The 23577-nt window shown below is 41.4% G+C and overlaps 1 protein-coding gene across 13 annotated transcripts in view; it reads left to right on the plus strand.

The window, feature by feature from the left end:
- The window catches only part of TAF1 (TATA-box binding protein associated factor 1), a 105281-nt gene extending 83475 nt beyond the window's left edge, over positions 1 to 21806 (plus strand). For 5 of the 13 annotated variants that reach the window (XM_059911825.1, XM_059911826.1, XM_059911827.1 and 2 more), the window contains 5 exons: positions 2711 to 2836; positions 3650 to 3751; positions 4018 to 4174; positions 4766 to 4943; positions 7648 to 9483. In XM_059911825.1, coding sequence (XP_059767808.1) covers positions 2711 to 2836; positions 3650 to 3751; positions 4018 to 4174; positions 4766 to 4943; positions 7648 to 7870 — 786 coding nt within the window. In that variant the 3' untranslated portion in view covers positions 7871 to 9483. Of the gene's footprint in view, positions 1 to 2017; positions 2097 to 2710; positions 2837 to 3649; positions 3752 to 4017; positions 4175 to 4765; positions 4944 to 7647; positions 9484 to 12330; positions 12372 to 13027; positions 13167 to 15798; positions 16730 to 21764 lie in introns of those variants that run through there. The other 8 variants (XM_059911830.1, XM_059911832.1, XM_059911833.1 and 5 more) reach the window with 5 other exon arrangements.
- Positions 21807 to 23577: the final 1771 nt, after the last annotated feature.

A 23577-nucleotide genomic window follows, 5' to 3' on the forward strand; every position in this document is an offset into this window, starting at 1 on the left:
TCCCCGTAAATGAAGACAGGTAATGTTTTATAATGTTCTTAAATTTTCATTTCAAAGACTAGAGAGCAAGATTAATAAGAAATTTTTAGTCTTTCGGATCTGACCCTTGAATATACTAAGAGTCTCTTTCATCTATACTATACTCTTAGAAGGCTGGTATATTTGAAAAATAAGACTTACCACAATATAACTGTATTGGAAGCACTGTGGTAAAGTGGAAAGTACACGAAGGTTTGTATAAAACAGTTCTGGGTTTGAGTCTTAGCTCTGCTGCTATCTAGCTTTGTGAATTTGGGAAGTTAACTTAACCCCTCTAATCCAGTTTCCGTTTCTCTAAAGTGTACTTTTCAAGATTGTTGTAAACATTAAACAAGGTCATTTGCCCAGCACATAGTAGACATTCAGGAAATGTTTATTTCCTTATCTGTATGAAAGTCACCTACAGGATTCTCAGAGGCCCTTTCAAATTTAACCAAATATTCTAATGCAGATTTCTCCCAATTCCCACTGGAAAACGTTTTTCCATTCTGCTCAGGTTTCACTCTGAACTAATAATGCAACCTGTGTGATCTCTGTTGGATAATTGCTGTCTATATCTCATTCATGCACTCTCCCTATCTATCTTTTACTCTCTCTTTCACCCCAAAACCTAGGCCGCTGAGGGGCCAAGTATAAAGAGCCCTAAGATACTTCTTCCAGGTCCAAAACAAGGAAAGGCTCTTGGAGTGTGTGGGCAGATTGGGTCAAGGGGGCTTGGGTGAGTGATGTTGCCCAGGAAGGTCCTATTTGCTAATAGGCCCACAGCTTCCACAAGACCCTTTGTGGTAAGTTAAAGCCTGGGTTTTAGCCATCATTCCCCAGGAGAGTCTTAACTACTGAGTGGCGTGTGGTTTGCTCTGCTCTATGAGAGCCTAAGGCTAGCCCTTTGGTGAGTCAGAGCCTTAGACCCAGAAGCCATCTTCCGTTCTTCCCTTCCCCTCCCAACTATCTCAAATGGCGAGGAAAACCTGGCAACTGTTCTCCCTCAGGAGCAGTAGCTGTTGTTTTGTGCAGTTAAGAGGATCTCCTATGAGGAGTAGGGTGTAGGTATTGCCTCTTCATTATTCCAGTTCACTCTCTGATCATTGCCTTCGCTCATATATACACGTTTTAAATTAGTAAGCCCAGTGCATTACTTCTAAACCTGAGGAAGATGCGCGTGAGTGATTGTCCTTACTCATTACTACTCTCAAACCCAAATGCTATTAAAGTGTGTTTGTGTAAGTTTAACCTGTCGTAATACAATTTTGTTGTGTAGAAACATGACAGTAATCGTACTTTACTTGCAGCTCTAAATGGTGGTAATCAATAATGTATCTTCACTCAACTGTTTCTACCCAGCTTGTATTGCACCATACGTTCAGCTTAACACTTTCTCTAAAATTGCTTGCTTTACATTTTCCCACATAGCGTTTCATTCCCTGATTTTCTCTTCTTTTGTTCCACAACTAGTTTATTTGCAGTGTAATGCTTTGAATTCTTTTTTGCCTCTCTTTCTCCAAAACCCTGTTCCCAATCAGCCTTGTTTGTTTGCTTTAAAAACAACAAAACCAACAACAAAGTAACACACGTGGGTTTTTTGTTGATAAAAGTAACGTGTTCACTGGGACACATTGGAAAATATACAGAATAAATAAGTTACCTAAAATCAAGTCCACCAGTCAGAAAGAACCAACCACTGTGAACATTTTGGCATGTGTTTCAAATCTGTAATGCGTGTACGTGTGCGTTTATAGACACATTTTTAAAGTGAAATTGGTCATTATGATTTTGTGTCTTGTTTTCGCTTCACATTATATCATGAGCATTTTATTTCATTAAATAGTCTTTGAAAACATTTTTTAATAGCCGCATAATACTTCTGCCCTCAGCCAGCTTTTTAGAGAACGCTTTCCTACTTTTCCAGCCTGTTCTTTTTTAGTCCCTCCTGCCCTCCTTTCACTGAATAGTCCATTTTTTAAATCCCTGTTCTCTTTAGGAGAGGGAAGAAGGAAGGATATGCTCCTTGGGTAAGGAGCATATACACATCTCTTAATTCTCCCAAACAACCTTGTGAGGTAAGACATTATCATCCGTGTTTCACAGTTGAGGAAATCAAGGCTTAGAGAAATTAAGTAATTTGTTACAGTTACTCTGCTAGCAAATGGTAGAGCCAGGACTCAGACCCAGGGCAGTTTACTCCAAAGTCCATGGTTTTTCACCATGCCATTTTGCCTCGTAGCATCCTCTGGTGAGCTCATAAGCTCTTACCCCATTCCATGCTCTGGTTGGAACTGAAATTTCTTTATCCCATTTTCTATTAGATGTCTCCAAACCAAACAATCCAAATGGCACTGGTATGAAGCCCTGGGCCTAAAAACAATAAGACAAGGCTTAGAAGAAATTAGGTTATTGACCATAAAGGCTGTTAGGACATAGAATTGTCCCATAGCTTTGATGCTTTTCTGCTTCAGGCTTCTGATCATATACATCAGATGCCTCTCTGCTAGAATGAGCAACATTTGTGAGATTCCCAAAAACCTGTCCATAAAACTATGTCAAAACTATGTTTTCTCTTTAAATGGATTGTTCTGCATGACCTTTTTCTGCAGTGAATACTCTAAAGAGGAGTTCTCTGTATTTCTTGCTCCCTTTACTAAATAGAAGCTAAGTTGTATGATTTGTGCCACAGCCTCCTGATTTGTATGATACCAACACATCCCTCAGTATGTCTCGAGATGCCTCTGTATTTCAAGATGAGAGCAATATGTCTGTCCTGGATATTCCCACTGCCACTCCAGAAAAGCAGGTGACACAGGTAGGATATTCTTCTTGTGAGATTGGTAGTATGCTTGGGGGTAGGGGATGGGGGAGTGATGGTGGTGATGTGTGGACATGTGTCAAGGATGATGATTGGACCCCTTGGCCCTGGGAATGAAGGCCTGGAAATGTGATTTCAAGGTGGGACGGTGGCAGGTCGCATGAGTGGCATTGTCTTCTGTCTGTCACCATGGGCAGAGTCAGGCACAGCAGAACTTAAGGGAAGGTACAAGTGTGAAAAGTGTGTGAGGCATCACAGCAGCCTGACAGGTGACTAGAAAGACCAACTGCATTCAGAGACAGAGTTCAAAATAATTGCCCTGCTACTTTACTGTATATGAGTTATCTAAATTAAAGTTATTTTTTAAATTAAGTTTTTTAAATTGGCGTTTTCTAGAGGTATCAGCAGATACTCCTGATCTGAAGCCAGAACTCTTATCAGCTGATCTCAGTCAGGGTTCCACTGGAGAGTACAAAATCCAGAAGGGTTTTTCTGTCCCAAAGAGTCCAACACAAGCTAGGGAAAGCTTGGTTTAGAAAGGAGGAGTCTCCTTGTGATGATACAGTAATAGTAGACCAAGGCCTTCCTGTTCTTTGGGTTTTTGTTTGTTTTTTTTTTTTAACCCTACCTGTGATTTCCAAAGAATGAATGGGGGAAAATACACATGCCTTGAGCTGTGTAAACAGCCCCCACTAGCTGTGGGGTTGGCTGGGATATCAGGGAGGAGCATCGGTCCTGAGTGAGAGCCCTTGGTTGACTCCTCCTACTGGCACGTCCCTCAATGATGTGCTATTTGTGTTCCTTACTCAGATGCACCAGGGCCGAGGTAGGCTGGGCGAGGAAGACTCTGATGTAGATATTGAAGGGTATGATGATGAGGAGGAGGATGGGAAACCTAAGACTCCAGCCCCAGTGAGTATGCTTACAGAAAGCTTATGGTTACATTATACCCTTACATGGTAGGAGCCCCAGTAGTACAGGACAGGCCAAATCCCCAGGCGCTATCAGAAGGTCTCCATAGTGAGGCCCAATCTGACTTTAAGAACCAGCTAAACAAATCTATCCACCAAAATTATGTAACTTCTTGTAAGGCAGCAAGGGGGGTGTGGCTGGTGGTGGCTTCTGGTCTTTTACTTGGTCGATTAATGGGACTTTGATCCTCAACTGGTCTCATTTAGGAAGGTGAAGATGCAGATGGTGATCTTGCAGATGAAGAGGAGGGAACTGTGCAACAGCCTCAAGCCAGTGTCCTGTATGAGGATTTGCTTATGTCTGAAGGAGAAGATGATGAGGAAGATGCCGGGAGTGATGAAGAAGGAGATAACCCTTTCTCTGGTACGTAGCTCACCATGGCACCCTCAGGACTTGGGAGGAAGCTCTGGGCCACATATGCTGTTACCAGAAACTGCTCTTTTATTGAAGTCCCATTAATAGACCTCAGGGTACTGAGCAGTCACTCATAGGCTGATCAAATTCATTAGTCTTAGAAGAGGTGAAAAAGTACAACACAGAAGGTACAAAAGATGACAGTCAAAAAGGCAATGCCAAAGCAGCAGTTTTGATTTGAATACTTGATAAAAACGAGATAGAAGTGTTATATGTGGCAATAGGGAAGGAAAATGAAGAAAAAAGATCCTGCTTTGGGATTTTTTTGTGGATTAATGGCAATGGCAGGGGATGAGTATAGGAGGAGATGATGGGGGGAAAAAGAACAGATAGATAGCACTGAAATGGAAAAAGGAAATGATTTTTAAATTCTCTTTCCAAACTACAGATCTTGTCAATGTTGACCCTAGGCAATCCTCTGAGGTGAGGAGTCCAGGCAAGATGCCTCTGTAGATGCATGGGATTAACTAGTTCTGGAAGACTAAGCCAAAGATGTTAATTCTTTGTCAAACTTATCTCAGGATCTGTCTCTTTTCACAGCTATCCAGCTGAGTGAAAGTGGAAGTGACTCTGATGTGGGATCTGGTGGGATAAGACCCAAACAGCCCCGCATGCTTCAGGAGAACACAAGGATGGGCATGGAAAATGAAGAAAGCATGATGTCCTATGAGGGAGACGGTGGGGAGGCTTCTCATGGTTTGGAGGATAGCAACATCAGGTAATCGGTAGCAACACGCTACAGGGCTGTGGCATCAGTGCCCAGCTATGATGTCAGAGGGCCCAGCATCAGATTACTTTCATCCATCAAACATTTCCTGAGCACCTGCTAGGGCCAGGCACTGTGCTAGGCCCTTGGGGATACACAGAGGAGCAAGACATATCCTGCCCTTGAGGAGCTCACAGTCTAGTGGAAGAGACTGATACAACAAAATTATTACAAATACAGTGTGATAAGAGCTACATAGCATAGGTTAAGTACAAGGTGCCAAGTCACCACTGAGGAGGGAGTATCTCGCTCTGCTTGGAGTAATCAGGGAAAGTGTCACAGATGAGGGAACATTTGAACTGGGCCTTACAGGATGAATAGGAGTCTACTAAGTAGATAAGTGGCAGCAGGTGAGGAGATCCTTAGAGATGGAAAAGTATGTTCAAAGGCACAGAAATATAGCAAAGTAAATTCCAGACAGAAGGGAGGTTGCTGGGCGTTGTGACTCTAGAAGTAGCAAGGGATTATACTGTAGAGGACCTTAACTGGTATGCTAAGACATTTGGATTGTGGTTAATGGGAATCATCACTTTAAGGAAAAGAAAGTAACATCAAATTTGTGTGTTCAATAACTCTAGGGCAGTGATAAGGAATTCAGCTAGAATCTGTTAGGAGTGGAAGAAAGGGAAGGGACATATTCAAGAGCTGTTCACAGGGTAGATCAATGGGATTTAGGAGGTAAGGAGATTAGATATATAATGAATGGGAATGTCACTGAGAGAAGAAAGAGGAAAAACAGGTATTAGATGGAGTGGGAAAGCAGGCAAAAAATGAATTTGTCTGTGGACATGTTGGATTTAAGGTACATATGATACATCTAAGCCACAGGTATCCAGAAAGCAGTTAAGAGTCTATTCATCCAGCAAATATTTACAAGTACAAAAGCAAGGATGTTGTCCTTGCTTCAGGGAGTTCAGTCTAGTGGGAAATCTAAAACAGGCAAACAGATGATGATCACAGTGTAACAAGAAAAGTGCTGTGATAGGCAACGACAGGATTTTTCTGGGACTTGGGTAGGAGTGGAGTAGGGGAGCTGGTTAGAGAAACTGAGCTGAATCAGAATAGGAATCAGCTAAATGAAAAAGGAAGTGAAGGACATTCCAGAGACTAAGAACAGCGTGTATGATGACACAGAGACATGAAACACTTCTAGAGAATGCAAGTAGCTCAGTGTGGCTGGAGGTTTTGATCATGATCCGTGTAATAGAGACAGTTTAAAGAAGTAGGTAAGGACCAAATCATGAAGGGCCTGAAAATTTGGGGCAAACATTGAATGAGAGTAGTATGATCAGATCTGTATTTTGGAAAGTTTGCTCTGTGCCCCAAAAGAAAGATGGGCAAAAGCCATGAATTAACAGTTTACAAAAGAAATGCAAATGGCCAATAAATATATGAAAAATTAGCTTCCCTAAGAATCAAAGAAATGCAATAAAACAATGAAATGCAATTTTTTAACCTATAAGATGGGCAAAGATTAAAATGAATTATAATGCCCAATGTTGGAAAAGGCATGAGGAAAAAGACATTCTGAAATGACTGGTTGGTAATGTAAATCGAAAGGGGTAGGTGAGAGAGATACAGCAATTTATCATTATAAATCAGAAACTTAAAAAGCATGCATCCCCTTTGGCCCCCACATTCCATATCTAGGAAGTTATTCCATGGGAACAATAAAATACCTTCATCAAGATGTTTGTACAAGGATGTTTATCACAGCATTGTTTCTCATAGTGGGAAAATTGAAGACAGCTTAAATGTTCTAGTGAGAGACTGTGAAATAAATCATGTTACAGCCATACAGTGGAATACCATGCAGCTATTAAAATGATGCTATAGATGTATGTTTATTGACATGGAAAGATGTTCATTATAAACATTAGTGGAAAAGCAGATTCCTGAAGAGTATATAGAGTATTCCAATTTTGTAAATAAAAAGGAAATGTTTAAGCATCAAAGTGAAGTGCATAGAAAAAAATTTGGAAGGTCATATACCAAAAGATTATCTCTGGGTGGTAGAGTTATTGGTGTTTTTTTTTTTTTTCTTTTTTTCTGGTGTATATTCTAATTTTTTTTTAACCAGTGAACGTGCATTACTTGTGTTTTTTTTTTAAGTAAAATTAAGAATAAACAAACAAACAAAAATAAACAGCACTCTGGCAGAAATGTGAAGAATTAATTGGGGGAGAGCAAGACTGGAGGCATAAAGACTGATTTCAGTGGTGCAGGCGGCCAGGGATGACAAAGGACTAAGCCAAGGCAGGCAGAATAGGGCTGGAAAGGAGGGGATAGAGACAAGATATATTGAAAAGGTAGAATCTTCAGGACTGTTGACTAATTGGATATGTAGATGAGTGAAGCTGTAAGTGGCAGACGAAACTATGAGGCTCTCAGAGCATTTATGATCATGTAAGTTGGCAGTGTGTTGTTCGGGTGTAGGGGAGTTTCTTTCATTCAGATTCTTGCGTATATGAAGTTGGCAAGTTGATGTTTTTGAATAGGATCATTTTTCTCTCAGGGACCTGTAGAACAGTCCAGAACTGTCATTTTAGTGTCCAGGGGAGGTGAGATGGGCTGATCCCTTGGTGGCACCAAGAACGGGACTGGTCAGCTAGAGGATGGTGTCCGAGCTTGAGAGATGACATGTTTCTCTTCTCAGTTATGGGAGCTATGAGGAGCCTGATCCCAAGTCGAACACCCAAGACACAAGCTTCAGCAGCATCGGTGGGTATGAGGTATCAGAGGAGGAAGAAGATGAGGAGGAGGAAGAGCAGCGCTCTGGGCCGAGCGTACTAAGCCAGGTCCACCTGTCAGAGGACGAGGAGGACAGTGAGGAGTTCCACTCCATTGCTGGGGACAGTGACTTGGACTCTGATGAATGAGGCTTCCTTTGGGCCTCCTTGGTCAGCCTTCCCTGTTCTCCAGCCTAGGTGGTTCACCTTTCCCCCATTTGTTTATATTTGTACAGTGTCTGATCTTGAAATCACCAGATTAACTAGTACCGTAGCCTTTAAAAATTAGTAAGTAAGTAAATGATAAAAAATCACCTCTCCTGATCTTCCTGGGGCAGTGCCACCCTTTGATTTAAAACCAAGCAACCCCCTTCCCCCTACCACTAACAGAGAGCAATCTTCTCCTTCTCCAGTGCCCCCTTTAACTCCATTTATTGCTCTTAGTATCATTCTTTCCTGGGGAAAGAAGAGAAATCATGAAAGAACTAATAACTTTATGTCCTCTTGATGTATTAGAAAATTTCCAAGCATGGTATCATCTCAGTTTTCTAATGTGCAGGCTGGAACAGGGGACAGCCCCTCTGCTGGGACAGAGAATTGGATTCTGGTGGACTCTGTGCCACACTAAAAGCATAAACCTCTTGGACAAACTGAACTGCCCATTATTTTATTATGTATTTGATTATACACTGCCTTGTTCCTAAATGGATTGGAGGCAAATAACTATAAATCTTTGCAACAGCCTATATGTCAGAAATGATATGTTGCCATGTAAATGTGTTCTGTCCCTCCCCCCCAGGGGAAATGGTAGGGAAATGGTAAGTTCCTTAGGGCAAAGACTGTGTCTTCTGTTTCCTTTCATGCTCAGGATATGGTTCTGTGCAGAGTAGGTACTCAGTAAATGTTCCTAGAATCATAAAATCCTCAACAGATTCGTTACTGAGCATCTGCTCCATGGTAAGCATTCCATCAAAACCTTGGGATGCAAAATTAAATAAGACGCATTCCTTTCACTGAACAATATCACCATCAAGTTGGGGGAGGGGGAGTGGAATTCAAGACATGTTAATAAATCATTACAGTACTGTGAGAGAAGTGCAATTAAGAAGCTAGATATAAAGTATAGGGGAAAATAGAGGAGTGATCATGTCTGAAAAAGTCAGGGAAGTCTTCCTAGAGGTAATTTTTAAGCTGATTGTTGAAGAATTATTAGGAGCTTGCCAGATGGAAAAGTCCAGGCAGAGTGTAACATGAAGTGAAAAGGCCGAACTCCAGAAATGGCAGAGTGTGTTCCTAGTTTGTTTGTTTGTTTGTTTGTACCTGCCGTGTTCCAGAAAGGATTTAAGGTGGTTTATGTTCCAGTCCCTCAAATGCTGGAATGGCCAGAGATGAGACTGAAAGATGGATAGGAAGCATATCGTCAAGAGCGTTGAATTTGATGCTACTGCATGTGAATTCTATATTATGAGAAATGAGGCACTCTAGTGGAGTGATATAATCAGATTTGTGTTTTAGAAAATTTCTGTATATTAAATGAAGAAAAATTGAACAATCATGTAACAAGTGTGATACCGTTTTTGTAAATGACAAAACCCATGTGTGTGTATTTATATGTGTTTATATATATGTGTATATGCAAAGGAAAAGGTCTGAAAGGATATACACAAAACTGTTCACAGTGATAACCTCTGGGGAGTGGGATTGGAGGGGAGGGGGCTATATGCTTGTGTGTCTACTGGGTGGGGTATTGTGCTTTTATTTCTGTATTTGAATTTTTTACAAGAATGTATTATTTTTGTAATAAAAAAATTTAAAAAAATTCCAGCACTAGTGCAGAGAGTGGTTTGGAGGGGGGCAAATCTAGTTCAAGTATGGGGTAGTGGAGCCTGAACTAGGGCTGTGGCATTAAGATGGGGAGGAGGGGGATGAATTTGAGAGCTGTTTAGGGGATAGAATCAATAGGACTTGATGACCAATTGGCATTTGGGAGTGGAGAAGGAAGAATGAAAGGTGGCTTCCAGAATTTTGGTTTAGCTTGATTGGATGGGTACATGGTATTCATTCATTCATTCAGCATTTATCGAGCCACCTATTTTTATCAAGTAGTCTGCTAGATGCTGATACAGACGTTAAGATACAGTTTCTGATGGCAGGGCACTTAAGGTCTAGAATGAGTGATAGACATATAAATAAGTTTAATAAGAAATGATCATTGCAATAAATATTTACAAAGTTTCATGGTGATAAGGAGTTACCAACTCTGCTTATGAAGTAAGGATGAGAAGCCTTCGTAGAGGGGAACCCTTCAGATAGATCATGAAGAGTAGGGAGGAGTTTGCTGGGGGCCAGCGGGGGGTAAGTATTCTAGGCAGAGAGAACAGAATGCTTAGGGGCATGAAAGTACATGGTCTGTTCATGGAACAACAAGTAGTTCTGGATGGATGGAATAAAGGAAACATATGTAGTGTAGTGATTACAAGGCTCAGGATCAAATGCTCATCTTAGAGAGATCACTGGCACAGTGTGAAAAATGGATGGGCTGGGGAGGGGTGACGCCAGATGAGAGATGATGGAGACTTAAACTGGCTGAGGCATTGGCAGTAGGGGTGAAATGAGAGGTACCTCTTGGTGACTGACTGGATAATGGAAAGTAAAAAAAAAAAAAAAAAGTGGAATCTAGGTTTCTGACTTAGGTGATTGGGTAAATGGTGATGGCCATTCACTGAACAGATTGAGGGTGGAAGGTAGGAGAAATAGCCAAGTTCGGTTGGGAGCATGTGTGTTTAAACTATGATAGGTAGAAAGCTTAGGATTTGTGCAAACTTGGGAGTAGGTGAGATCACACAGGAAGCCTGTGTAGAGTCAGAAGGGTATGGAGGGCAGAATGCTCGTATAGACCAATTTTTAGGGGTGGTCAAAAATAGAAGGAAAACTTGATGATATTTCTTAAACCAAGGAAGGAGTTTTAAAGGAAAAAAGAAAAAGACTTAGCATATATACCACAGAGAAGTAAAGTAAAATAAAGCCTGAGAGCCTTTGGGTTTGGCAACTAGGAGGTCCCTGGTGACCTTAGCTAGCAAGAGAGTGAGATTAGAAGCCAGCCAGCAGGAGGGTGAGGGACAGATGGAAGATGAGGAAGTGACAAGAGAGATCATAGACTACTCTTTCAAGAAGCTAGGCTGTGAGGAATAAAAGAGGGGGAGAGTCTTTTTTTTTAACATCTTTATTGGAGTATAATTGCTTTACAATGGTGTGTTAGTTTCTGCTTTATAACAAAGTGAATCAGTTATACATATACATATGTCCCCATATCTCTTCCCTCTTGCATCTCCCTCCCTCCCACCCTCCCTATCCCACCCCTCTAGGTGGTCACAAAGCACCGAGCTGATCTCCCTGTGCTATGCGGCTGCTTCCCACTAGCTATCTATTTTATGTTTGGTAGTGTATATATGTCCATGCCACTCTCTCACTTTGTCACAGCTTACCCTTCCCCCTCCCCATATCCTCAAGTCCATTCTCTAGTAGGTCTGTGTCTTTATTCCCGTCTTGCCCCTAGGTTCTTCATGACCTTTTTTTTTTTTTCCTTAGATTCCATATATATGTGTTAGCATACTGTACCTTAAGATGGAAGAAAAATAGGGACTTCCCTGGCTGTCCAGTGGTTAAGACTCTGCACTTCCACTGCAGGGGCCGCAGGTTTGATTCCCGGTCAGGGAATTAAGATCCTGCATGTGGCGCCGGTGCAGCCAAGAATTAAAAAAAAAAGATGGAAGATAAATAAGTACGCTTACATAGGCTTAAGGGAGAAAGCAATAGAGAAGGAGGGGTTGGAAAAAAGCAAGAGAAGATAATTGTTGGAAAGACCTCTGTGAAAACAGGAAGGAATGTTAGTATAGATAGCATTTCCTCCTATAGGAGAAGAGATTCCCCCCCCACCCCCAGACAAAGGAAGGACGGAGTTGGAGTTACAGATCAGCGTATAGATGAGGGAGATAGAAAGTTGGAGTTCACACTTCATAGCTTCAGTTTCCTCTGTGAAATAGGTAAAATCATCCTTGTGAGAAAAGTGAAAATGGAATGGGAGCTTGAATAAAAGTGTTGAACTGCTGAGAGAATGAAAAACGGGAAACCTGCTAAATGTCCATTAGTAGCAGAGAGGTTGAATTATGGTACGTCCAGTCAAAAAATATGCAACTGTTGAAAAAGAATGAGGAAAATCTATATGTACTAATATGGAAAGATATTCTTGAAGAAATAAGTCTTAGAATAGTAGGTGACATTTAATTTCATTTGTTTCGGAGACAAAAGGGATGTAAATCCATATTTGCATATTCACAGAGAAGATTTGGCACCTTGCGCTTCAAACTGTTAACACCTCTAGGAGTGAGGTAGGGTTGGGGAGGGGCGCATTCTTTTCACTGTAAACCCTTCTATTAATGTTGAAGTGTTTCTTGGTATTTTTTTTTTTAATGGTCATGAGGGAAATGGGAGCTGGAGCTGACTAGGGATCCATAAAAGGATTGTTATAGGTGTTCAATGCACAAATGAGGTTAAATGGTGTTTATCTAAAATGGTACCGATTTACTTTATTGTGTGATTTTCCTCCAAAGGTCCTCAGCAACACAGCTGTCATGGTGTAGAAGCAAAAAAGGTAAAGCAGTTTGCATGTGACTATAAATAGTTAGGGATGGTTAGAGCATGGTGCATATGGAAGGGGCTGGCAAAAGCTGAAACTAGAATTAGCCAGGGTCCAGATCATGGAGAGCCCTATATGCTTTGCTAAAGAATCTGGACATAATCCTAAAGGCAGTAGGAATCTACTGAAGGATTTGGATCACTTTAGCTGCCATTTGGGCTATGGACTATAGAATAGGACTGGAGATGGTTGTGGCAGTCATTTAAGCAAGATATGAGTCAGTTGTGAAGCAAGAACAGTGGGCAAAGATTTGAGAGAATTGAGGAGGTAGAATCTACAAGTGATTGATTAAATGTGGGGGATATTTCAGTCAGTCAGTCAAATGTTGATTGAGCCTAGTGGGTGCCAGGCATTATTCTTCGTGCTCTGAATACAGCAGTGAATAAAACATACCCCCTTCCCTCAGAGAGTTTAGGATCTAGTGGGGGAGGAAGACAAACAAGTGAATGAGAGTGAGAGAAGTACTCCGAAGACAAAACAAAGTGATGAGAAAGGGTATGGGGTGAGGGTTCTAATTTAATGGTCAAGGAAGACCTTGCTGAGTAGCTGTCATTGGCATATAAATATGCATGCATTACTGTGATAAAACATTTTTTTAAAATTTGAAAAAGTAAGCAATGAAGGAACCACAAAGGGTACTTTAAAAGACTGGCCAGAGAAGTATGAGGAAACCAGGATACAGTTTTTAGGGAAGCCAAAGGAGAATTTCAGAGGATGGAATGGTCAGCAATGTCCAGTATTTGCAGAAAGGTCAGTCAGATAAGGACTGAAATATGTCATTTGGACTTGGCAGTTGGTGAGCCTAATGAAAATAGTTTCTTTGGAATGGTGGATGCAGAAACCAGATGGCAAGTGGGTTTAAGAATTGAATTGAGGGCTTCCCTGGTGGCGCAGTGGTTGAGAATCTGCCTGCCAGTGCAGGGGACACGGGTTCAAGCCCTGGTCTGGGAAGATCCCACATGCCGCGGAGCAACTGGGCCCGTGAGCCACAATTACTGAGCCTGCGCGTCTGGAGCCTGTGCTCCGCAACAAGAGAGGCCACGATAGTGAGAGGCCCGCGCACCGCGATGAAGAGTGGCCCTCGCTTGCCGCAAGTAGAGAAAGCCCTCGCACAGAAACGAAGACCCAACACAGCCATAAATGAATTAATTAATTAATTTAAAAAAAAAAAAAGAATTGAATGTGAAGTAGAAACAGAGCTTGATTTGATTAAATAATAGCTATCATTCACTGTGCCAGCCTCTCTGTGCAGAGAGCTCTTCTTACCTGACCCCATTTAATCCTGAACCATCTATGAGATCAATATTATTCCCATTTTACAAATGAGGAAACTTCCTCAGGAGCACCAAGGGTAGAAGAGATTAGCCTTGGCCTAGAGAAGGGCCATCTTTAAATTTAAAGACCAGAAAGATGGGTATTGGATATAGAGAAGCAGTAGGAAGGAAACCATGACTCTGGGCATTGTGGACCATGGTAAGGAGTTTTGTCTATATTCTAAAAGTAGTGGGAAATTTTTCAGTGGGAGTGGGGTGGAGCCTGAGAAGGTAACCTCAGGATTGTGTTTCCAAAACACCGGTTCCATATCAGTGTAAAATAGACAAATTTTTTCCTATTGGTAGTTTAATCTTCTTTGGCAATTCCAGGGTCTTCGGTATTACGGTGCAAATATTTGCCTAAATATAATAATATAATTTGTTTCCCCCTGACTTTGAAGATAAACCACTGGTGTACTTGTACTGATTCCCAGGCCCCAGTTCAACCTTCTTGAGTCAGAATGTCTGGGGAAGACTGGTGGTGTGTATATTTTACAGATGGCCCAAGTGATTTTTTTTTTTTTTTGGCCATGCCGCGCAGCTTGTGGGGTATTAGTTCCCCGAACAGGGATTGAACCCGTGCCCTTGGCAGTGAAAGCGTGGAATCCTAACCATTGGACTGCCAGGGAATTCCCTCCAAGTGATTCTTATCTGAGAAGTTTGGGAAACTCTGATTCAGCAACATTCCCAAATTAATGCTATCCTCTGTATCAGCTGCTGTTGCCAGAATCCTAGCTCTCTGTGCACCAGTGCCAAACAGAAATATCGAAGACAGAGTGATGGAGGAGAAAGAAAGAGTGGCTTTATTTCTTTGCCAGGCAAAGGGGAACACAGTACGCTAGCGCCTCAAGAACTGTGCCCCCCTTCACTGGGGAATAGGGAGAAGTTGTATAGTCAGGGGTAATGGTCAGAGGTATGTGATAAGGATCAAGGCAGTTAACAGTCTTGCATTCTTCTTTCTTCTGCAAAGTTTCAAAAGGGTGGGGTTGCTGACAAGAGTATGGTGTGTGCAGGGTCTCCTAATCTCCTGAGCTTCTCTGGTCACTTTAATCTTGCCTCGGGTGGTTTTGTGGCTGCTCCTCCCTTGATTAGCAACTGTTCAGGTCTGCCCTTTGGAACTCAGGGAAGGTCATGGAGGCTGGAGTCTTGCTTACAAGAAATGGGGGACAAAAAGGCCTCCCTGCCCAGGAGCCCCAGAGGGCCCTGCTCGGCATCGGTCCCTCCCTTTTCTTTGATATTCCTCAATCTTGAGGAGAACAGATGTTGGACAAGAAAAGGGAACAATCGTTTTGGATAGAGATGTTAATCGTAAGCTCAGCAGAGGAACTCAGCTTTAGGGGGACTCGGTTTTCATCCCCACTTCAGCTGTATCTTTCCCCAAACCTTTTAGGGAACGGGGCGATCACAGCTTTAACTACTTCTTGCTGAGCTGGGGCGTATTCCTGCCTAAATTTGGGGGAATAGATAACAAATTAGAAATATTTGAGTTCCAAGTCCTGGATCCGAGTCTTATGTGATTAAGATCTCAATCCCTTGTTTTGCCATTTTGGTGTAGCAGACCCAGTTAGAAGTAAGAGGAGTGACAACTAGAACTTTAGTAGACAGAACAGATCTCATTTCCTTGGGAATTCAGGGGAGTAAGTCTGAAGCCCAGTCTGGAACCTGTACTTCAGAGAGACTTATTGTAGCCAGTTGTTTCCAAACCATTCCCTGTATGGGGAAAACCTATCAAGGCAATCCTGAAGACCCAGAAATAGGAAGCTGACCACATGTCTAGCAGTTAGAATTATCAAAAGAATCAGCATATGAATCTATAGGTAGAAGGTATGAGAAAGGTTAAGAAAACAGAACTTTCATTCCACTTGTCGGAACAAATACTTAAAGTTTCCCAAAGGGTGAGATGTCTGCTTCTCAGGAGTCTGCGCTGGCTGTAGGCAGGCTTGGCTGGTCAATAGCTGATAATCTTCTTACTCTGGTATGATGTACCCACGGTTTTACTCTAATTTTAGAGAGGCGTGAGTAGTAAGAAGAACGTCCTAAGATAAGATCCCTTTCATTTTTTTCTTCAGGCTGCTGCTGCTGCTCAGGTCATTGCTCTTTTTCATACTTCAGCAGCACCCCGTCTCCCGCTTTGAAGGGATGTAAGAGAGCTTCCAGGTGAGGGGGAGATGAGCCAGGTCGAGGATCTCGGGCAAGCTGTCTACTTCTGATGTCGTCTTCTTCTCGCCCTGGTGTGAGTGTAGTTTCTCCTTTGTTTGAGCATTGTTTTGAGGTGATTTTGAGGTCAACCAACCTCTCTATAGGCCACTCCAGTGCAGGGGCCCTTTGTGAGTGGAAATTAATCCAAGAGTCAATTCCCTTCAGTTTCTCGCTGTGCATAAGCTAGTTAAGAGTACCTGAGGGGCTTCCCTGGTGGCGCAGTGGTTGAGAATCTGCCTGCCAATGCAGAGGACACGGGTTCGAGCCCTGGTCTGGGAAGATCCCACATGCCGCGGAGCAACTGGGCCCGTGAGCCACAACTACTGAGCCTGAGCGTCTGGAGCCTGTGCTCCACAACAAGAGAGGCCGCAATAGTGAGAGGCCTGCGCACCGCGATGAAGAGTGGCCCCTACTTGCCGCAACTGGAGAAAGCCCTCGCACAGAAACGAAGACCCAACGCAGCCAAAAATAAAAATAATAAATAAATAATAAATAAAAAATGTTTAAGAGTACCTGAAAAGGGTCCTTCTGCCCAGGTTGGAGATAGTCCTTTAAATTATGTCTTTTCCAGTATGCATAATCCCCTGGTTGCAGGTCATGGGGCATCTGATCTTCATCCAAAGAAATTACTGAGATAAGCTTCAGAAACAAACTTAGAGTATCCTTTAATAATTCAATTAAACTTTACATTAATATAACATAACAGCAAAGAACTATGTGGGAGATGAGTCTTAGTAATTACAGATCTCCATTAACAAAACTGGGATTTAACATTCATTGAAAAATCTTTTTCTCTCTAAAATTACCCTCTTTTCTACTAAATGTAACCAAATTAAGACTAATTGGTTTGTAAAATAAGTGTGGTCTCAATAAACTTGGTTTGATGATTTATATAACTGTAATTGATCATATAGACTTTTTGCTGAAACTTATAAGGAGTCTCAGACTGGACTTTTTTTTTTTTTGAACATCTTTATTGGAGTATAATTGCTTTACAATGGTGTGTTAGTTTCTGCTTTATAACAAAGTGAATCAGTTATACATATACATATGTTCCCATATCTCTTCCCTCTTGCATCTCCCTCCCTCCCACCCTCCCTATCCCACCCCTCTAGGTGGTCACAAAGCACAGAGCTGATCTCCCTGTGCTATGCGGTTGCTTCCCACTAGCTATCTGTTTTACGTTTGGTAGTGTATATATGTCCATGCCACTCTCTCACGAAAGAATGCTCAACATCATTAATCATAAGAGAAATGCAAATCAAAACTACAATGAGATATCATCTCACACTGGTCAGAATGGCCATCATCAAAAAATCTAGAAACAATAAATGCTGGAGAGGGTGTGGAGAAAAGGGAACATTCTTGCACTGTTGGTGGGAATGTAAATTGATACAGCCACTATGGAGAACAATATGGAGGTTCCTTAAAAAACTAAAAATAGAACTACCATACGACCCAGCAATCCCACTACTGGGCATATACCCTGAGAAAACCATAATCCAAAAAGAGTCATGTACCAAAATGTTCATTGCAGCTCTATTTACAATAGCCAGGACATGGAAGCAACCTAAATGTCCATCGACAGATGAATGGATAAAGAAGATGTGGCACATATATACAATGGAATATTACTCAGCCGTAAAAAGAAACGAAATGGAGTTATTTGTAGTGAGGTGGATGGAGTTAGAGTCTGTCATACAGAGTGAAGTAAGTCAGAAAGAGAAAAACAAATACAGTATGCTAACACGTATATAAGGAATCTAAGGGGAAAAAAAAAAAGGTCATGAAGAACCTAGTGGCAAGACGGGAATAAAGACACAGACCTACTAGAGAATGGACTTGAGGATATGGGGAGGGGGAAGGGTAAGATCAGACTGGACTTTTAAAGGACCTCTCAGGGCTAGGAAAGTCACGCCAAGGGCTTATCACAGATTTTTGCCTAACAGATGTAGGTGAATTCCTCCCTTTTCAAGGTCTCCAAAATACCTTGGGATTTCTGTAACCGCTAGTGAGGTGTAGCCTTCCTAATTTATCCGATAAAGCTGTTTCCAGTCTCTGGAGGGAGCAGATAGAGAGATAAGATAAATGTTTCACTTCTGCTTACAAAAAAGTATAATTTACCAAATTTCTGTAAGTTATAATGAGTTTGAGGGGAAGGTTTCCTTATACCTGGAAAACACAGATTTAAACCAGTAATTTTTTCAGATAGAAACCATAAAAATAACCATATTCACCAGTTCACTCCATCCTATATAACTAATCCTTTTTGGTTAACAGCTTTATGAGGCCATCAGGTTTTTCATTAGAATTCTTCAATTTCGTACCCAGTTCAGCATTATGGTCTGAAAGTCAGAAACTTGTATATATCCAAAAGTCCTTTCTATAAATCTTCTTGAAGGGGAAGCATTTTTTGCAAAGGCATTAGATTGAAAAGGTAAGTGTCTATAATGACAAAAGACTTAAGAAGGCACGTTTAAAATCTGATTACAATGCAATTGACAAAGTAACTTGGTTACTGTTGTGACATACAACACTTTAAGATAATAACTAGAATTATGACTGATAACATTTTATTACCAGGACATATCAGATCTTTATGAAGTCCATATAATTTCTAGAATATCTGTATTAGTAACATTTACCATACAATATAACCTAAGAAGGTTTATTACTCATTTGACAATACTTCCCATGTAATTTAACATACCAAATGAACCTGATTAGTATCTCTCTTTGGGATGTTTCAGGGCCCTTTGAAGCATCCCAAAGTTAGCTAGAGGTTGAAGAAACTTTATTACTATTTGATTTGGGAAGTTTTGTCATAGAAATGTAAGGGCTTAGAACACTCAGTCAGATAGGATCATAGGCCACTGTGAAACAATAGTTGTTCACCCAGCCAAAGTAACAATAAAAGATTTCAAAGGCAAATACAGAACTGATCACTTAAAAGGTCAAGAAACTTAAAATCTGTTATCAAAGGCAGTTCAACATTTTAAGAAAACTTGTCTTAACAGAGAAAAGTCAAATTTAAGTTTTGCACCCACTTACTTTTAAAATTCATTTACTCAATTAAATTTATTTTAACCTTAGTCAGTCCTGATCATGGACAAATTTTCTTGGGGTCCACTTCCCACAAAACTTTTTATCACTTTCTGTATCCATCACTTTATTTTCCATTTGAAAACAGCCAGCCCTAAGTCAGACCTACTTCCTTTTCGCTCAATAAAATCTAATTCCATTCCTCATACCTTCTTTACTGAAAACATACATCCTACTTTCCTATTGTTTACTGAAATGTTCTTATTATTTCTGTTAGCTTTAATTACATGTTTAAATTAGAATCCGTATCTCTTAAGACGTTAATATCTTGTGAAAACTATGAAGTAAGCAATTATGAACTGTCCTTTACATTAGCGTTTTGTAGAATGGTGAACATAAATACCAGTGATAATTTAAAAAAATAAAAAAATTTGCTTTCTGATAGAGCACATCTCAGGATGGCACCAAACATATTCATTAAGTTCTAAATATCTTTAGTTTCTCTGTAAGAGGAAGCCAGTGTTCAGTAATTAATGTTTCAGTATCTTATTTTATTTGGGAATGACCTAGCTATTCAGTAAACTTCCATCACTTAATTTAGTGCAACTCTAGACTTTCTTTCAAGTTACCAGAATCTGGAGAGACTATTTTAGATAGACATTTCTAAAGCATAATCATTCTTAATAGAATTTATCTAAAGGCTCTTATCTCATTTACATTTTCTTTCCTTAAAAGTTTCTTCACCTTGAATTGGGCCACTGCCCACTTTTTGATCTTTGATGGTCGGCCTTGGAGGTCATGGTGCTGGTGGGTGTGTCACTTAGCTTGCTGATGTGTTACAGTGAGTGGATACTGAGGCTCAAGGTCTAGTGGAAGTCAACTCTGCCATCTTGGACCTGTTTGGTTCTAATCAGTTTATATCATGTCCTCGGGCTATGTCATTCCTTTAAAGTTTGTGCCCTGCCCCCCCCTTCCCTCCTATTTCATTCCTCCCTCAGAGATTTTACTCCCGTATTCTTATGGGAAGCAGAGAGGGGTGACGGTCTTCTGTAACTGCTTCAAGGCTGAGTAGAGGCATTGACCCTGCCTGTTGGGAGTAAAAATCTCTGGATGCCTGACCTAGGGGTCCCAGGGACAGGACAGTTCCTTGTCTTAAGTCAGTATGGGCCTCGTATAGCTGTCATCTTGATGTGGAACTGCTTCCATAGCCTTTCTATGAATCTGCTTGCTGATGAAGCGCTTTTTGTAACAACGTCAGAGTACAAAAGTATCTATAAATGACAGAAGACTTAAAAGCCATGGTTAAACATCTGAGTACAGTGTAATTGATAAACTTGGTTACAGTAACCAGAATTACAAATGATTACATTAAACTTAACACACCAAAAAATCCTAGTTGAATATTTCTCTTTAAGATACCTCAGGTGCCCTCTAAAGTATCCCAAAGTTAGCTGGAAATCAAAAAAATACTTTAAGGTTTGATATTTGGGAAGTTTGCCAAAAAATTTTAAAACATTTGGTCAAATAAGATCATCAGTCACTGTGAGACAGTACTTATTTCTTAAACCAAAGTAGCAAGAGATCTCAAAAGCAAATACAAATCACTTAAAGGCAAAGAAACTCACACAATCTGTTGTCAAAAGCAGCATTTCAAGAATACTTTGGAGGGAGAAACCAAATCCAGTCTTGTTCTAGCCCATTCCTACTGAAATCCATGTACCCAACTAAATTTAGTCCAATCTTAGAAAATCCTGATCATGTATCACTCTTTTCAGTATTTTTCATTCTTCACACATTTTTTAATGCTTTTTAAAAAAACTTATTTAATTTATTTTTGACTGCGTTGGGTCTTCATTGCCGCACGCAGGCTTTCTGTAGTTGTGGGAGCGGGGGCTACTCTTCGTTGAGGTGCGCGGGCTTCTCATTGCGGTGGCTTCTCTTGTTGCGGAGCACAGGCTCTAGGCACGCGGGCTTCAGTCGTTGTGGCTCGCGGGCTCTAGAGCGCAGGCTCAGTAGTTGTGGCGCACGGGCTTAGTTGCTCCTCGGCATGTGGGATCTTCCAGGACCCGGGCTCGAACCCGTGTCCCCTGCATTGGCAGGTGGATTCTTAACCACTGCGCCACCAGGGAAGCCCTTCGCACCTTCTTTTACTAAAAACACATATCTTACTTTCCGTAAAAGTTTTTTCCCATTGAGTTCCTTTTCTTATTGACAAATTTGTAATAGAGATAGAATAAGGTCTTATTTGACCTCTAGTAAACCTAGGTACAACAGAAGTATTATACTTGACATTGATGACTCTAACATATCTATATTAATCAAACCAACAAGCTTAAGCCACCTTCAATACTGGATATCAGTTTAGTACTGAATATTTTCCGGATGACATGAACCTGAAATTCATTCTAGCCAGATTATTTTCTATTTCTGAGTATTTATATAAGCACTTGATTTTTTTAAAAGCCAATTAAGTAGAGCTCTTTTACGAATTCATTTTTGGCAATACCATACACCTACAACACACATACAGACACATACGAACACACAAACAAACATAGAGGCCTCATAGTTTCCATTCGAAAATTTCAGCCCTGAGTCAGGTACAACATAAAAGCCATCAGTTACAAGGGGTTGGATTCAACTTGGGCTTCTAGCAGATGGAACACATCAAGGTCACCTATCTAGATGGTTAAACCCTTTTTACTAGTGTTTACAGAAGAAAAGACACTTAAGATTTCTATTTATCCTTGACAAGTCAAATTGTAAATTACTTTACCCTTTTTAAAATTTCCAGTTTAAAAAGATGGCAGAGGTTAAGTGTTCCTGAGAAGACCAGACAGGACATTTGCATCTCAATGGTACAGGCAAGTTCCTCCTAGGATGACTTTGTTTCCCTTTTGTTTAATATTTATAAGCCTCTTAAGATAAATAGGGAAGGTTTTGGGAGTGGTAAAAGAGATTGGTGGGTTTTGGATTATTTTCGGAGCCACACCTCTGGTCCTGTAAAGACTACATTTGTAAAACAAGGACAGTTTTGTTTTCTTTTTCAAAGAATTGGGTGGCTACCTTAACGATATTGAGGGACTGACAGACCCATTCACCCATGTTGGAAAGTTCTACTTTTCCTCATTTAACTTAGGGGAGAAGGCCTCTTCCAAAATTCCTATCAGGCTCTGAATATCAGCTATGGTTAGTTTAGTCAGACCAGTGGCCTCCTATTTTGGTAATCTATTTACAAACATTTTTTGAGGATCTTCCCTACGTTTAAGAAATTGGTACCTTATATTTAGACACTATATAACCCTTTTACTTAATAATCACTGGCTGGATATCTTTGGCCAAGCCCGGAACCTCGATATTCCACGTTCCAGGGTCTACTAAGGCTTATCAGAACAATCTGAAGGAGTAAGGGAACGTGCAGCAGTGGGGGAGGCTTGTTTTCCTCCCTGAGCCAGGAGAGTTTTTCTGATTCCTCAGGCTTTCAATTATAGGAGAAAGTCCTGGACATAAGGGAACCTCAGTCCATTTTCCCATCCTGTGGCAATAAAGATCTAATTGCAAGAGACCCATTTTTAGGCCATTTTTCTTTGTCATTGGATCATAGCTATAGGTTGACCGAAGTCATTCAAACTTTTTTCTAAGGGGCTCCCCGGTAGGGGTGGAAACTTAGAGGAAGCGCTTCCCATTCTAGCTTGAGCAGTTAGTAACATGTCTGCGCGCTCAAACCAAAGTAACCAAACGAACCCAAACCTCGCCAGCTGGAAGCCACACTCAAAATTTTAAAAAAACAGCAAAGAGATGCCCAGAGATCAAAAACCAAATGGCAAAAATGCCCCAAATGTGACTTCCCAGTCCCACTAGACCTGTGACCTTTGTCCGAAGCGGCGCCTTACAAATGGAATTTCCCTTCACAGGGAGAACTCCCCAAACTGGAACCGAAGTTCCCCAAACGGACATAGTCAAAAAGGCCACGGTGTGCACTCCAGGAGACTTACCAAATTGCTGGCAAGTTTGTTGCGACGTACCAAACGCCCTCTTTCTGATCCTCCAAGAGTTAATGTCTTCTCAGAGTAGATGTCCGGGCTGGTGCGGAGAAGGGAGAAGGAAGGTGTCCTCAAGGCAAAGAAAGCCTCGGCAGCTGCTAGGGCAACCTCTCCCCCGATCTCCGCCGCAGCCATGGAGTTCTGCAGCTGAGACGGCGGGTCGGGTGTGATCGGGGCAGGGCCCTATGGCAGGGGAACCCTGGCGATCTGGCCTCAGAGAAATCCTCCAACCCTCTGCTCTCCCTGGGGAGGGTGGCGTGGAGGGAAATCCCTGAGCAACCGATCAAGCCGAGGCCCCTACGGGGCCTCCTGCCCGCGAGTCAATCCCGGACGAGCCCCCAAATTTGTTGCCAAAATCTTGGCTCCCTGTGCAGCAATGCCAAACAGAAATATGGAGACAGTGTTATGGGGGAGAAAGAATGGCTTGCTTTCTTTGCCAGGCAAAGGGGAACACAGCAGGCTAGCGCCTCAAGAACTGTGCCCCCCTTCACTGGGGAATAGGGAGAGGTTATATAGTCAGGGGTAGTGGTCAGAGGTATGTGATAAGGATCAAGGCAGTAACAA

This window comes from Balaenoptera ricei, chromosome X (assembly GCF_028023285.1).
Source record: "Balaenoptera ricei isolate mBalRic1 chromosome X, mBalRic1.hap2, whole genome shotgun sequence".
Lineage (NCBI taxonomy): Eukaryota > Metazoa > Chordata > Mammalia > Artiodactyla > Balaenopteridae > Balaenoptera > Balaenoptera ricei.